This window comes from Ylistrum balloti, unplaced genomic scaffold (assembly GCF_031769215.1).
Source record: "Ylistrum balloti isolate Yb309-2 unplaced genomic scaffold, AGI_CSIRO_Ybal_v1 Utg370114, whole genome shotgun sequence".
In the NCBI taxonomy this organism is placed as follows: domain Eukaryota; kingdom Metazoa; phylum Mollusca; class Bivalvia; order Pectinida; family Pectinidae; genus Ylistrum; species Ylistrum balloti.
In genome coordinates this window covers 738,004-754,696 of record NW_026782134.1, presented here as the reverse complement: position 1 = coordinate 754,696, position 16,693 = coordinate 738,004, and the positions used below count along the sequence as shown (strand labels likewise).

Genomic DNA, 16,693 nt, shown 5'->3' with positions numbered 1-16,693 from the left:
GCAGGGTGTTCAACTTCATGGATGGGGCAACAAGCACCTGTTTTCTGGAATAGTATGATAATGAGTTTCATTATTGGTGGTTTATGTTGAGGTGCTTCCTGACAATAATAGGTAAATGGATATTCATTTAGTGCTCTGAGCGGTCATGCACACAAATACCGGTACACATTATTCAAGAAATGTTCACCTGAATCCTGTTGCAATAAATATTATATGATGTTGTGTTCTGCTGGATTATACATATATTTGTGTTTTATATCAAAAAAGACTTATCAAATTTACTAGATAGACTTAGATTTCAATTTTGATCGTTACCGTTTATGAAAAATGATTTGTAAAGTGAATTCCTATTGACTTTGATCAGAATTTGTTCTTGTTTCAGCTTATAACTAAATTTCTACTGTCAGTTTTATAAATTACAATTGATAGCCGAATATTATTCTGTTTCTGGCATGAACTTGAGTCATCAGGTTTTAAAACATCATGCATTGAGGTCGTTGTCAATGGTCAACTTCCTGGGGACCTCATTTTCCTGTTTCTGTTGAAAAGGAAGAAGACCCTGCTATTGCCCTGATAAGAGTACTTCACTAAACTGAGCACAGTGACCCAAAAAGTCCAAAATATCCTTGTGTTTCAAATATATATACATATGATATACAGAAATTGTCACGCCCAACATGTAGCATGTAAAATATACATGCAAGCATCCTGTACGTGACAACGTAATCCAAAGAACTGCCAAACTGTTGATAATACTCTTACGTATCATTGTTCAGCAGATAATATTTCTTATGGTGCTTATCAAATCAATATTATTTCATTGAACTGTTGATGGATGTTATTGTTATCCAAAATAAACAAAAAATATTAAAATTTCATTTTCTTCAAAACTTCTTCCTGATTCTAATGCTTCCGCCTGAAAATGCTATTCATCAGTGTATATGCAGATGATGTGATTTTTTTTTTTTTTTTTCTGACACCTAAAATGACCTTTAGAAACAGGGTTTTGGAAATATGGGAATCAAGATGGCTGCACATCCTTTACTTAATTGTACTGTTATGTCTACTGAAATAATTCATTGGTTTGAATTTTATATCAATTTTGTTATTTTATACAATGATATCCACCAGCTGGACATAGAAATGAAAATAATCTAAAGATGGAAAAACAAATATGGCAAAAATTATTCAATTAAAACATTACTTCTTTAACTGCTTATAAAGCCATTGACAGGTTCATTGAAAATGTTGATTTCCAAAATAATGGTTAAGTAATTTCAATATAAAGAAAAAATGATAATGATGAATAAGTATACCTAGGAACAGTTCTCATAAGTGGAAAGAACAACAATCTTAATTGGAATTACATTGGTAAGATTTCAATAATTTTATCTAACTAGAAAACAAGATATCTCTTGATAAAGAAATGGTGCCTTAACATTATAGTGACATATGTTTTCTGCCATATGCACAAGCTATGGTGAGGTAATGGATGTACCTAATCTTTTGCAGTGTTGCGCCCTATGCATTGCCCCCTTTGTGTATATGTAATTTTGCTGGATCAGCATACTAACATAGTTTCCTGGGTTAGCTGAGGGTTACTGAGAACTAGAGAGACTCGTGCCAGGCGACAGCAAGCCTTACACCTTCCTTCAGATCATCATCTCTCCAATCGGTCCCCTCATTGAAATCACTTGAGATCCATTTAGAAATGCCTTTGACTTGAGTCGAGGAGAGTAGTGCTGGTTTCTAATGGGCTCCAAGAATGACAATTTCAATTAGATTTTTATACATTTAGGGAAAATGTACTGACTAAAAGCGCTGGGGACTGGATGAAATAAACAGCAGGAGAAAACTGAACATGTTGATTCCATTAGTTTAAATCTATTTTTATTACTATATATAGCAAAAATCTGTACTCCCAATCTTGTTTGGAACTTCACAGAGCGAGTGTACATTGAAGTTAGATTCCTCAGCCACTGCAGCCAACAACAAAGAAAACATACAAATTATATATCCATACATAGTCTGTACATGGTAACGTCATCATCACTCGCTGCCTACAATTGTTTCACTAAGAGAATCATCCTGTAAGATAATGGAACTAGCTTTGAATTTGATTATATCATATCTTTGAACATTAACTATCATTGTTCACTTCAAATGTACATAAATCATTAAGGAAGGCACCTTATTTAGCATATATTAATTTTAATACTGACTTTGGTCCGAATTACCAAGGGAAACCCTCTTCAGGATTAAATCAAAGTGAGTGCTATGTTCACTTAAGTTTACACTGTAATTAAAAATTTGAAAAAGTTCAGCTGGGGACATGCAAAGAATTCTTTTAGGAAAATTTGGGAACACCTTGCATCAGTAAATAAATGATTGGCGAATAAATAGCGGAGAGAGCTGAGTAGGGGGACAGTTGTCAGTAACTGGTGCTGATATTTGACTTGGCATTTCCTGGTTGTGGTTGACTTGATTAGTTAATGTGTTGATACATGTGATAAACTAATGTGTGGGGGCACTGGTCCGGAGGCTGACCTTGGGATGCGCTGCAGCCTGACATTGCTGTTGATCTTGGTAGGAGCTTTATAGTGCTGCATCACTATGGGATACTAGTCACAACTGTCTTCTCCTAGCACATGATGACAGTTGGGTTTTATGAAGGGAACTGTGTCAGGAAGCTGGTGAGCCTGAATGAGCTCAGTCTGTAGCCTGAGACTGGTGGGAAAGTGTGGGTGGTAGTTCAGTAATTAGGCCATCAAAGCCAGCCAACTATAGCCTGTTTCATATTTTTAAGGAAAAAATACCTCATCTTTTTTACATTTGCAACATGAAGACAATCCGATAGTGTTTCAAGAGAATGTATTTAGACTGGATGCTGTAACATCTAGATAGCTTGCATTTTAAATCAGTTGAAATTTACATTTTTTTGAATTTGTGAAAAAATTACTCAGGGATATTAATTACGAAGTTATTTCTTGTGTGGTATAGTGATTTGTGTTGTAGTCTCCATGATCTGATATTGTACAGAGAATGCATCATGATCGCTATAATGCATTTTAAGAGAAAATTTACGAGATTGTCTTCATGTTTCATCATGTATAAAAGATTTGAAACATCCTATTCCCATTTGCGATTTTCTGTGTGTAAATAAGCTTTCCCATCCCTTTGTCTCGGATTATCTGATTCCAAACAAGTAAAGTTCACTGGTATATAACATGTAAAAGTAGACGAGTAGACAAAATTAGGGTCACATGCATATGTCAAAATATGTCTCAAAATATTAGCCTACAGTACTGTAAGTGAAAATTTGTTCTATGTCTGTATGATAATAGAAGCACTAGATCAATAATTTTACTCTCCATAATTTTTTTTTTATCGAAAATGTGAACTTTTATTACGGGACATTTAGTAAAGAATTTCAACCACACAACAAAATCTGATTTCAGAGATATTAGTTATAGTTCAAATGTAATTTTCTAATCAGTTGACTGAATGTTTGCTTTAGTCTCTGTTTAAGAGGTAAATATTAATTTTGTCTATGGTCACTTATCACAAAAATCCTAATGTAAGTACTCACTTAGTGGTCTTAATGACTAAGTCAAGGCTAATATGTAGTGAGCTTCAATTCTGCTTTCTCATGGCCATTTTACTGCAATTTTAATTTCACATGAAAAAAAAAATTATTTAATATTATTTCCATCAATGTATAGATAAAATAAACAAAAATTGTAAGTAAAATATGGTATCCCAGTCTTGATAGAAAATACGTAAATTATAAATGAAGTTTTTTGTATGATGTTCGTCATTCTTAGGAGAAAAAAAGACCTGGCCCCACTTGTATAAAACATCTCAACTCCTCGAGTCGAGATTTTCCTCATCTGATATCTCCTCAAAAACGGCTTGTATGAAATTTTCTCAAGGAACAGGAAGAAGTCATCGGCTAGGATGTCCTGAAATTCCTTGAGGAATTTTCATACAAGATATTTTCAAGGAGATATTAGCTGAGGAAAATCTGGGCTTGAGGAAATCTTAAACTGAGATATTTTATACAAGTGGGGCCTGAGGTCTCAAGGCTTAAGGAAACAGAAAAGTTTATAACAGAATGCTTTTAATTGTTGTATCTTTAATTAGGTTATGAGTATACCTACAAGAGTTACATCTACATTCATATAAAAAAGGATTTCTTTTTCTTTGGTGTCAATTTATTTTTACATTACAACACCATGAAGGAGATAAAAACAAGGAAAGAAAACATTTAATGCCATCTCCAGCATCTAATTAATACCATTATAATAAAACCATTGGCAAAGAGGAACCTCTGTTATATTGTAATCAGTATTTCTCTGAAAACATTTTTCTTTTTACATTAATAATTTGAAGAGTGCAATTTGAACACATACTAGCTCAGGAAACCTATATTATGCAGTGGTTATCTTTCTTTGAATGCTGAGAAAACTTAACTTTGATAGTTTCACTTCTATCAATTTGATGTCAGATATCATGATTCGATATTGAATTGATGATCTATAATTCATTATGATAATTTGATTAAATTCGCATAAAGGCAGTGTGAAATATTTTAAACAAACTGTTGATATGCAACATAGTTATTTTTACCAAATTCCTTGGGCACATAAATGAAACAGACTGTAGTGGTTTTGTGGGCAGGTCAAATCAGTTCTGTTGAGGAATGTAGAGTTACAGCAGCCATCTGGCTCCCTGCTCAACCATCACTTTGTTTTCCTTAAAAAATGCTGAAATCATCACAGGGCTTGGCTCAGAGACTATATACAGAAGTTCATACTTGTATATGTATTTAATTCAGCTATCTCACATTGGACAAGATTTCACGTGTCACATCCCTGTAATGCTACATTATTCATTTAGAGGTTCTGTCTTGTAATCAGGCTAAAATACACAGAAACATAAAATAGCATATATTACAGGTTGTCAGAATAGACAGGTGTCAGGTTTTTTTTTAATCTGACCCAGTTAATGAATCATAAAATCAGGAGTCTGATCAAGTGAATGTACAATATGGAACACACTATTTAATGTAAATCACACGGTTTATATAGAACTGGTGTATTTAAGATATACATATTAACATAAAGGTTTCATTTACTAACACATACATAGTTTCAACATACCATACACCCAAGTTTGTCAGAGCTCAAATGGCTTCATTCTCAGGGGTTTTTTAGATGAAATCTCACACACATAATATGTTGCACAAGGTCAAGTTTCAGGGTTGTTCAGTCAAGGTCACTTACTATTTTTAGAAAATCATTGTCCGCACCTTAGCAACTTCATTCATAGAAACATTTTCCTCAAATCTGTTTATAAAGCATTAAAATGTTTTGGACAAATTTGTATTTCATGGTTGTTTGATCAAAATGAAGGTCACTATTAAGGAAATCGTTGTCAGCATTGTAATGGCTTCACATTAAACCTCACACATTTACATAGTGTAACAGCTTGTAGGGGTTGATATGAGACAGGTATTGCCTAACTATACTCAGTATGCTTGTTATGTATGTGATTAATTTTGACACTCCCTGTTACTAATTATCTGACAGAAGATGATCCAACAATTTCACAATTACCTTACCTTATATATTGGTAAATGACAGTTTAGTTAAAAAATTACTTTCAAAAGGGAGTTTAAATGTTAAATCACTACAGAAAAGCAATCATAGATATTTGTGGTTTTCATTTGTAAAAAGAAAACGAGAACAATGAGCATTTCCTTTCAATCTCGTACACTTTCCTCACGATAATAATCTAGTAGGAACCGGTTCTGTGAAGAGTAATTTTTATATTTAGAAAGAAATATAAATTTTCATCTGCTGTTTGAAATTAAAATCAAATCAATAGAAATGTGTGTACATTTACATATATATATATACCAATATATGTTCTATTTGTAATAAGGTAGATGAAATGACTGTGAATCAAAATTATTTATATTTTGAAAGACTACAACTCCATTTTATATGATGAAATTTTTTCTTTAGGCATTTGTACCAAGCTCTCACTTTTACTGAGGATCTGTCTAGTTACGCCCGAGATTGATAAATATAGCTGAACAGATCATTAGAGACTGGAATGCCACTCAACTAGTACATTGTGTAATTGAATGAAACACTAATTAAATTCCCCTGGATATTGTGTACAAAGCTATAAATTTTTATTGAGGGTGGGAAATACAGTAAGGGACTGATTATTGACATAGTGTTTAATGTTTTTGAGAATAAATTTTCATACAAGACTGCTGACTCATGCAAGTGTTTCGGACGATTACCATGAAGGATAGTTTAAAATTGGACAGATATTACCAGAATAAGCAGTTAGGCATATATCCTCTTGCAGATTCCTCGTTAACATTCCTGGGAAACTGTTTCACGATCATGATCAAACATAATCACACTACAAATGGTATGTCACTACATCCACCAGGAGATAAAGTCTTGTATATATACAGTCGTAGCTTTATTGCCTCTGTCTCTAACAATCCTTTCAACACAATTTATTTTCTGATTTGATGATTCAAAAGATAGTAGAACATTGTATTGAAATTTTAAAAATTGAAATAAGAATTTATATACGTGTATGAGATAGTATGCAAGGGTATGCTTTTTTGTTGCAGTATATTTCCTCTTTAAATTATGCAAAATTTTATATAGTATAATTTAGTGAAATTTATGTGTCCTTTTTTTTGAAGATTTAAGTTAATTTTGATCTTAATCATCTAAATCATTTCATCCTGAATAATTTTCTCTTGCTTGAGTTATTGTGTAATTCTCATGCATGTCGATCGAGTTATCAAATTCTTCCTCTACTGACTTTCAATTATCACCTCAACTCTCACACTCAAGTTGACTTCATGGTTTAGGTGCTTACAAAATTGGGGGAGGGGAATGCAATTTAATTGGATACAAGACCATAAAGGAAAAAGATTGGGGTCACCATGTATCCTCTCAGATGGGTTGTAGAGGACTTAAACACAATCTTAATATATTACACACAAATAATAAGTTGTACAAAAATGATACTAATAGTTCTTTATTAAAAATGGGCAGGTTTTTCAAACACTTCAATTTTTCAATAACAAAAAAAAATATGGTTTTCTATAAAGTTACTGAAATGTTACTCATGTATATCAACAATGTTACAACATGTATATCAATAGTGTTACTACATGTATATCAACAGTGTTACTAGATGTATATCAACAGTGTTACTACATGCATATCAACAGTGTTACTACATGTACATGTATATCAACAATGTTACTACATGTATATCAACAATGTTACTACATGTATATCAACAATGTTACTATATGTTTATCAACAGTGTAACTACATGTTTATCAACAATGTTATGGAATTTTTGTACCATTTGTACAAGTTATTGATAGCTTTTCAAAAATCTGTAGGTAAAAACTTACACATGTTGCTGTTATTATATAGATGTGTACTGTATTTATCAGGAAGTAATATCTGGTGATGAGCCGACCAAACTAAATATATAGCTGTTCACAAAGCATTACCAAGAAGTATTTTTTTTCATGTCCTGTATGAATTCTGACTTTGAGCTTTATATAATTTGTTGGCCACCTTGGTCTGCTACAAGATGTAGGTCAGTATTCCATACTTTGATATTTCAATAGATTTAGATCGTATAAACAATCTCTAACTTGTCTCATGGTAAATGATTTAAAAAGTTGTCATGGCTGATGTTGAAAGAAACAGAAGCTTATGTTTGAGACATAAAGATCATTGTCATACCTACAGATATCAGAGCCAACAGGTACAGATTTACGATCCCACATGCTATTTAATTTTTTGTCCTGATTTTCTCATGTGTTCAAAAGGTTAACTTAGTTTTATAGTTCGTGCTCCATTTTTGATATTACTTCCGGTGGCCATAATACCTAATTATATTGTTACTGAAAATGGCTCCATGCACCAACATATCAGTCATTGTGTGTAGACTGTTTGCTACTTAGAGCTGTGATATTATATATATGTGTGTGTACATCCGTTGATCTTCATCTCTATAATGGGTTTTGATTTAAGTTAAACCTAATTAGCTTAAACAGCGACATTTGCCTGGAAATATCAAGTTTTTATCAAAGAAAAATGTCAAGTTTTCCAGATGAAAGAGTTGAAATACTGTATGAATGTGATAAGTCGCTATTAAGATAAGCTGCGACTCGGGATCATACACTGATAAATGGAGGGCTGAGATGCAGATTTCATGTACAAGTGAAACTGGCGTTTTTTGTCCATTTTCTCTGTGATATTGCCCTATATGATTTGGCATGATGCAGCTGTGTCGTAGCTTTTTTGTGTGTTATAAGTATGGTCTCTTCATTGCCAAGCTTGTCACTCTATGCATCCTTGCTGTCATTGCAAATGAACAAAACTATGCTGACACAGCACTTTTACGTTCAACTCACCAGAGGGTCAATGTATCTATATCTATAGCATGGTTGCTGTTTTATTCAGTAAAAATACCCATGTAACATTTTTGCGTATTAGCTCCTGTAACAACCTATTGTAAAATCAGGATTATATAACGAAATGATGCCACACATCTGTGTTATAGTGGAGACAATAGATATAGACCTGGGAGATCTTCAGTCATGTAAAAATAAAACCATTGATTATGTGATAAAAAGAATCTAAAATTTGTTTCCATTTGATGTGTGATTTATGAAAAAAATGACAAATTTTTCTTCTTACCTGGTGACAAGTTGGTCAGTCTCTCTGGTCAGTAAAGCTTTGGAGATGTCTCTGGTCTGAGTCATTGTATAACTCACTGGTTGAGTCCAAACTATTAAACCAGTGTAGGATTGTAACATTTTTATTACGTTCTTGTAGAACGGGGATCTAGGTGTTGATGAAGCCATTTTTTGAAACAGCCGAAATTTTGCCAGGTATTTTGGGAATGTCTAAAAATCATTGAAATTTGATCCTAGATATACATTCTATTGATTCTAGATGGCTGACATCCAAAGTGTTAAGGTTTTCCCAATGTGGTATATCAGTTCCTTAATTTGTTTGATCCAGTCTATAGTTTTAAAAAAAAAAATTGTTAGAAACTTTGGCCGAGCATTGTGATATGTCAGATTCTTTGTTGGAGTGTCAAAGAAGCTGTGGGTATTTAAACATTCTGATATTTCATTGTTTTAACTCAACAAACTTATCTATCTTTACATTGAAATTAACTAAAATCAATAAATATGTCTTATCTATGCTTATATTTAGATGTTAACACAAATTTCTTGTCATAAAGTTGGCATATCTCTTTTAAAAAGAATATTTGTATTTTGTGTTGGCATTTAATTGTATGATTCTAGAGTTGGCCAGTAAGTTCCCCAGCCAAACAGGATAAATGAAATGTAAATATTTTAATATTGCTTTCTATGTTTCCAGGTCTAAAGGCATCAGAGAGTGATCTTGAAAAGATGAAGTGCCCCAAATGTGATTTCCAGGCATACTATCTTCAACAGTACCAGACGCACATAGCATCACATACTGATGATGTCCACAAGTGTAAATGTTGTCAGTACCTCACATTCGACATGAATGATCTCCTCGCTCATTTTAAGGTATGATTATTAGTAAAGTAATACAAAAAAAAAGCATCCTGTTAGAAAGACACTAGTTGTATATGGGTTGTGATTTGATTTTGCTTCAGATAGAGCAGTGGAGATGTTTCTGCCACAGGCAGATACATCTTGGACAATCTAAAGATTCTGACTGGGAGAGGACTGTATCACAACAAGATATGCCTTGGACTATGATTTAGAGGTCCTAACCGGAGGACATTTCTACCATAATTCAGAAATTCTGACGAGACAGTATAATTTAGAGATTCTGCCGAGGAGTCAGTTGAGCCGTAATTTTGGGGCTCTGACCTCCAGACATTTCTACCACAAGTAGTGACCACCACGTGACAGTCTATCGTAATTTAGAGATTCTGTTCATGGGATATTGATCATGAGAAAATTCTTCCACAACTTCTCTCTAATATACCATGCACCACATAGAGAGTCTGATCATGAGACAGTTGTACCATAATTTAGAGATTCTGACCACAAAACAGATGTATCATACTTAAGAGATTCTAATAATAAGGCAGTTGCACCATAATTTAGAAATTCTGATAATGAGACAGTTTTACCATAATTTAGAGATTCACATCTAGAGATTTTTAAGTTCATACCTTGGACATATCAGAGATTCTGATCATGAGACAGTTGTACCATAATTTAGAGATTCTGATCATGAGATAGTTGCACCATAATTTAGAGATCCTGATCTAGCGATTTTTATATTTATACCTTGGATTGTATTTGATTCTCATCTCCTGTTAGTTTCTTGTAGATTATATTTCTGCTGTGTTATGATTGGTCAATCAAGGAAACATGTGACTTATTACTGGAATCTATTACCTCTATGTGTTAAATATAATTCATTTTCAGTCAAGAAGCTTACGCTCCGTAAGAAAATCTTATTTGAGGCAGAACAGATAATGAGATGGTACTGTTTGTTTTCAGAGACTAGAGATAAATTAATAAGAAGTAATACCAGTAACAGATTCTGTTTCCTGTACATATATGTGTTAAAATAACCAAGCACATTTATGAAATATTTTTAGTTCCAAAATTCTTTTGTCAAGGTTATTTATCTTAGTTTAAGGATAAGTGTCAGAAAAATGATTTTACAACATTTTGATTGTGACCTCACCTGGTGACAAATGTGACATAGAGCTAACTCATCATAGAGAAAGTTTCACCATCTCTTGTAAGAGAAATAGTAGAAATAAGCAATCTGAAAAAAAACAAACACTTAGATTGGACAGAGACTTATGATGTTTAGACAAAGAGAATATATTTTGTTTGTAAAACATATTTATGGCTTTGTTTCATGTTGAGTAATTTGGCCTTGGGCAATGTGGAAATGTCACGTTTTGTGATAAAAGCATGATTAACCAAAAGGTTGCCGTATCGTCACCCATAACGTCATTCTTTAATTAGAAAACTACATAATATGCGACCCTTTACCATTAGTTATTATTCTCTAATTTGAAAATTGAGATGACAGTGTGCAGTAATTATTAGACTTAATTAATTACTGCTGTTAACTCAGAGTTAATTATTAAGAAGAAATTAGATGACGTGTTAGATAAGTGCAGTTCATTAATCCTCCTCCTCATGAAACTTCTACAACCATAAATTAAAAATTATTGTACTGCTAGTTGACATATGATAGAATCTGAAATCACTGGCTCTTGTCTAAAGACAGCCTTGTGGTGTCTGAAGGCAACTTGTGTCAATGAGAGATGGGATTTATATATCAACATGTTATTATGAAACTTTTTTTTTACAAATTTTGATCTTACTTTTAATTGCTGCTAAAGTGAAGTATGAAAATACTGAGCATTTACTTGAACATCCATCCATCAAGGCCGTAGTTATTCTATTTATAGGAACTTGGGCACTAATTTTCCCCTTGAAACACTTACTTGTAACAGTTGTTAATTTCCTATGTTATATTTATTAGCACTCTAGCAACTTAAAATTATGTTCTGAATGGATTTTTAACAATCTCATACAAAAATTTTGATGTTTGCTAAAAGTTGTCCTTTAAACTAATTGTTAATTGTAAACTAATTCATTTGTGGTGAATTGCTTACTTAGGAATGATGGCATATATATGTTAGACATTTTTGTATGATTTCTTCAAACAAATTTAAATAAGAATCCTTATACAATATTTAGACAAATGTTTTATACTTTTTTTTTAATAGAAAATAGTGAGAGAGTGTATTGTGATCTGTGTTAAAACAGAGCTGTATAAAACAGAATGAGACCCCTCCAGTTAAGTCTGGAGTGGTTATAGACACTTGATGGTACTTGTAACACTGAAATCTGATCTTCCATTCAATCTCTCTCTGCCATGTGTAAGATATGCAGTTGCATGCTCGCAAAAACACAAAGTGATTATATGACATATAGTTATTCTCTCCAGCATCCATGTATGTGGTGTATGAACGGAACTATAGGTTAAAATGCCCATCGTTTTCACAGTAGATATCTGTCACACAGGCCTCGAACTGGGACAGGCGCGACAAGCATACATATACGGTAAATGCTGACCACATTTGAGAGAACTCAAAATGTAACATACATCTATGAATTTTTAACCATTCTAATGGTTAGTTCATACTTATACCTTTGTAGGTGTATGATATATTTACTTGGTAACCTGTAACACAAATTATGAAGAAGAATTATAATAACCTGTACATGTTGCCTCTGCTTTAGGGTTATTGCCTTATGTTGGCCCCTAAATATCAGCAGAAATGATGTCATAGATACAGGAATAGGATTCTATCATAGCTATGGACAGTGCACAACCTTATGTATGCTGATGGAAAAACAATAGATTTACCCATCCTTTCAGAGTTCAAATATACAAAGAAAATGAGATCCACCACTTCCTCCTGAACATTTGCCAGCAAATCTTCTAAAAGTGTAGGTAGTCTTCAGGAGATGGATTCCTCATGGAATACAGAATCCAGTTCCAAAACAGGAATCAAAATTAACAGTAGATGTGCCCAGATAACATCTGTCAGAAGGTTCAGAAGGATTTATTGATAAATTATTAATAAATCCTGCTGAACATTCCGACAGATGTCTGGTCATCTCTACCATTAACTTAGAGTTCAGATGTGATGGAGAAACGTTTTGTAATCAAAACAGGTTGAGCAACATTTGTTTTGTCTTTTTATTCACAGACTTGATTACCAGGTACTAGTCAGCATGTGACTTTAGATTTTAGATTTCATGGCTGATTCTAGGTAATTTACCGTATTGCCAGACTTTACACACTTGTTCTTCATTACTTTGAATTCCTTCTTCACACAGAAATCTGCAATAATTACAAAACCCACCAAGAATTCATCTCCTTAACAATGCGTCACTTACGAATTACAACCACATTTGTATCGAGACGAAAAGCAAAATTAATGTCATCGTTCAAGTAAGACTTGATGTCAAAACTGTTTTCTTGCAGTGCTTTACAAAAATTTCATCAGAAAGATTATGGGCAGAAGATAACAAACACAACTTGTAGTGGATTTTCACATTCTTACCAGCATGTGTACTGTATGTTAACAATTTCCTGTTGGGTATGCCTGTATATTGCCATGTAGATGTATCCCGATCACCTGGCTGGGGAGACCAATCCTAATCTACAGCTGTAAGTCCTAACAAAAAGTCTTGAGGAGATGGTGGTCTAAAAAAGCATATTTAAGTTATGAAAAATCGATGGAATTAAAATCAAGATGCATACTAGAACTTTAGATGAGAAATGTAAACTTCATTCCAATAAACAGATCCAATATGTAGCAGTCTTTAGTAAAAAGTGCCTTGTAGGACAGCATTGAAGAACCATAATGGTTACTTGCATACAGACAGTGTTATTAAAACATCAGTTATTTAGATATCCGGCCTTTCTTTTAAGCTCTGACTGCTGTCAACTGGAAAACATGCAAGAGCCATGATCTTCTTATCTGCCACTTCAAAAGTGGCAGGAATCTCACCTTCCTTTGTGTATAAAAGTATTACCTTACTACCTAAAATTCCTCTGCCTCGTTTCCAGTATTAACAAAGATGGCGCCAGTGGATTTACACATTCCAGCTAGGTCTCTCTATTTCAAATGAGAAGAATTAGCTGAGATGACTTTGATTGTGTCGTGATATAAACTTGGAAAAAACAAATACTTTGAATTTGGAAAAAAAATAGTAACTTCAGCCATATTTACCAAAGTGGCTGGGAAGAAGGGAGATAACCACATCACACAGCAAGCGAAGAGTTAAATGAGCTTTAAACTCTACATAAATTCCTTATGCTATATATAGATTCATGAACAGGGATTTACTTCTGGATTTTCAGTCATGGGAGATTAAGTAGTTCAATATCAAATTCACTGTTATCATTTTTTAGAAAATTGTTAACTGATGCATGTCATCAAGATTACTTCATTATTGCATTTCCAACAGATTTTAATTGACCTTGAAAGAAAAAAACAAGTATTTGTATTTCAGAGTTCCTATGTCAACTAATTAGGTATCATTCTTCAAGCAACTTATTTCTGGTCATTCCTGGTTCATTATTATCGTCCTGGCTCATTGTAATTAGTATTTTGATAGCTTAATGGGCAGCATTTCTTCTTGGTTTTCATTTCCACTGTTTTCTGTGTAACATGTAGATTTATATAATATAACTTGTGTAACACATTTTTAAAAACTATCATGTATATATTACAAAGAGTTTGATGCATTGCAACATTATAAAACATTTAGTTGACTTTGTTGCTTGGAGAGATCAGTTCCATATGCTTTATCTTTCTAACATTTGGCAGTAGTGACCTAGTTTTTGTCTTGTGACCTAGTTTTTGTTGTGTGAGACTTTAGGTCACAGTGTACTCCATGTGTATGTAGAACAGCTTTATTACTGAAATTATTGCTCCAATGTTTATATTTTGTCTGCAATGGTTTTTTCTTCCTTTTTCAACAGGAAAATCATCCCAGATGTATTTGCACTGAGTGTGAGTTTATGGCAGAACATGCGTACATCATCAAGAGACATATGATGCGACACAGTGCCAACGGCTGTACATGCGACTTGTGTGGGAGGGTGTATAAGGTGGGTCGGTCAACATACTTACACATCTGCTGTCTGTGTGTTGTAATTATTTGTCAATGTTCACCTGCCTCATATTTTTTCAACACTACAGAATTTAAATCTCCCAATTGAAGAAAGAAACTCAAAAAATATTCACCTCGGACCAACAAGCCGACATAGGTCTCTGATTGCAGTTTCAGTAAAATAACCAAGTGCTATAGACCTTTCTTAGAATGAGGGGCTTACTGTTAGTCCTACTGCTGTCATGGCTATATGTGACTGTGAGGTGACAGGCTACTTTAACAACCAGAATAGATGTGACTGAGGAGGGCATGATATTTAGTCAACCAGGCTATATGTGACTGTGAGGTGGCAGGCTACTTTAACAACCAGAATAGATGTGGCTGAGGGGGGCATGATATTTAACCAACCAGGCTATATGTGACTGTGAGGTGGCAGGCTACTTTAACAACCAGAATAGATGTGACTGAGGAGGGCATGATATTTAGTCAACCAGGCTATATGTGACTGTGAGGTGGCAGGCTACTTTAACAACCAGAATAGATGTGACTGAGGGGGGCATGATATTTAGTCAACCAGGCTATATGTGACTGTGAGGTGGCATGCTACTTTAACAACCAGAATAGATGTGACTGAGGAGGGCATGATATTTAACCAACCAGGCTATATGTGACTGTGAGGTGGCAGGCTACTTTAACAACCAGAATAGATGTGACTGAGGGGGGCATGATATTTAACCAACCAGGCTATATGTGACTGTGAGGTGGCAGGCTACTTTAACAACCAGAATAGATGTGACTGAGGGAGGCATGATATTTAACCAACCAGGCTATATGTGACTGTGAGGTGGCAGGCTACTTTAACAACCAGAATAGATGTGACTGAGGGGGCATGATATTTAACCAACTAGGCTATATGTGACTGTGAGGTGGCAGGCTACTTTAACAACCAGAATAGATGTGACTGAGGGGGCATGATATTTAACCAACCAGGCTATATGTGACTGTGAGGTGGCAGGCTACTTTAACAACCAGGTTAGAAGAGATTGTGTGGTTTAACAAGACTAGACATGACTTTGAAGTGGCTGGCTACTTTAACTACCAGACTAAATGTGACTTTGGGGTGACTGGCTACTTAAACAACCTGATAGATGTGATTAGACTAAATGTGACTTTGAGGTGACTGGCTACTTAAACAACCTGATAGATGTGATTAGACTAAATGTGACTGTAAGGTGGCAGGGTATTTAAACAACAAGCCTAGATGTGACTGTAAGGTGGCAGGTTACTTTAACAACCAGACTAGGTGTGACTTCGAGGTGACTGGCTACTTAAACAACCTGATAGATGTGATTAGACTAAATGTGACTTTGAGGTGACTGGCTACTTAAACAACCTGATAGATGTGATTAGACTAAATGTGACTGTAAGGTGGCAGGGTATTTAAACAACAAGCCTAGATGTGACTGTAAGGTGGCAGGGTATTTAAACAACAAGCCTAGATGTGACTGTAAGGTGGCAGGTTACTTTAACAACCAGACTAGGTGTGACTATTATTACATAACTTACATATATAGAATGTTTTGGGTCCACGTGTAATGATACACATCTGCAGCATATAAGATATGTCGGTGACTTTTACTTCAGTGAAGGTCACTGACTGTTACGCATTTAAGACACTTCAGAATAAAATGTACCCATCCCACTGAAGACTTGATGTTACATTGTAGTCAGCAGTGCTATATTATCTAAACATTGAACTGTTGTATTTTGGCATTGATGGTCACTATAAATGACAAGGCTCTGGAGGCACACATAAAACTTACATATTTACAACACCACAATCACTATACACCACCATAGATTTTAAGACACAATAGCTATAAGGTAATCCCTATGTAGATTCACATAAAATTTAAACATAAGAAAAACAAGAAGCTAATGCATTGTTTG

The 16,693-nt window shown here is 34.1% G+C and overlaps 1 protein-coding gene across 1 annotated transcript in view; it reads left to right on the top strand.

The window, feature by feature from the left end:
* Positions 1-16,693, top strand: part of LOC132550246 (uncharacterized) — a 109,818-nt gene that overhangs the window by 17,150 nt on the left and 75,975 nt on the right. Inside the window, exons 12-13 of the mRNA XM_060214285.1 lie at positions 9,459-9,634; positions 14,613-14,741. Of these exons, the coding sequence (XP_060070268.1) occupies positions 9,459-9,634; positions 14,613-14,741 (305 nt within the window). The remainder of the gene's footprint in view (positions 1-9,458; positions 9,635-14,612; positions 14,742-16,693) is intronic.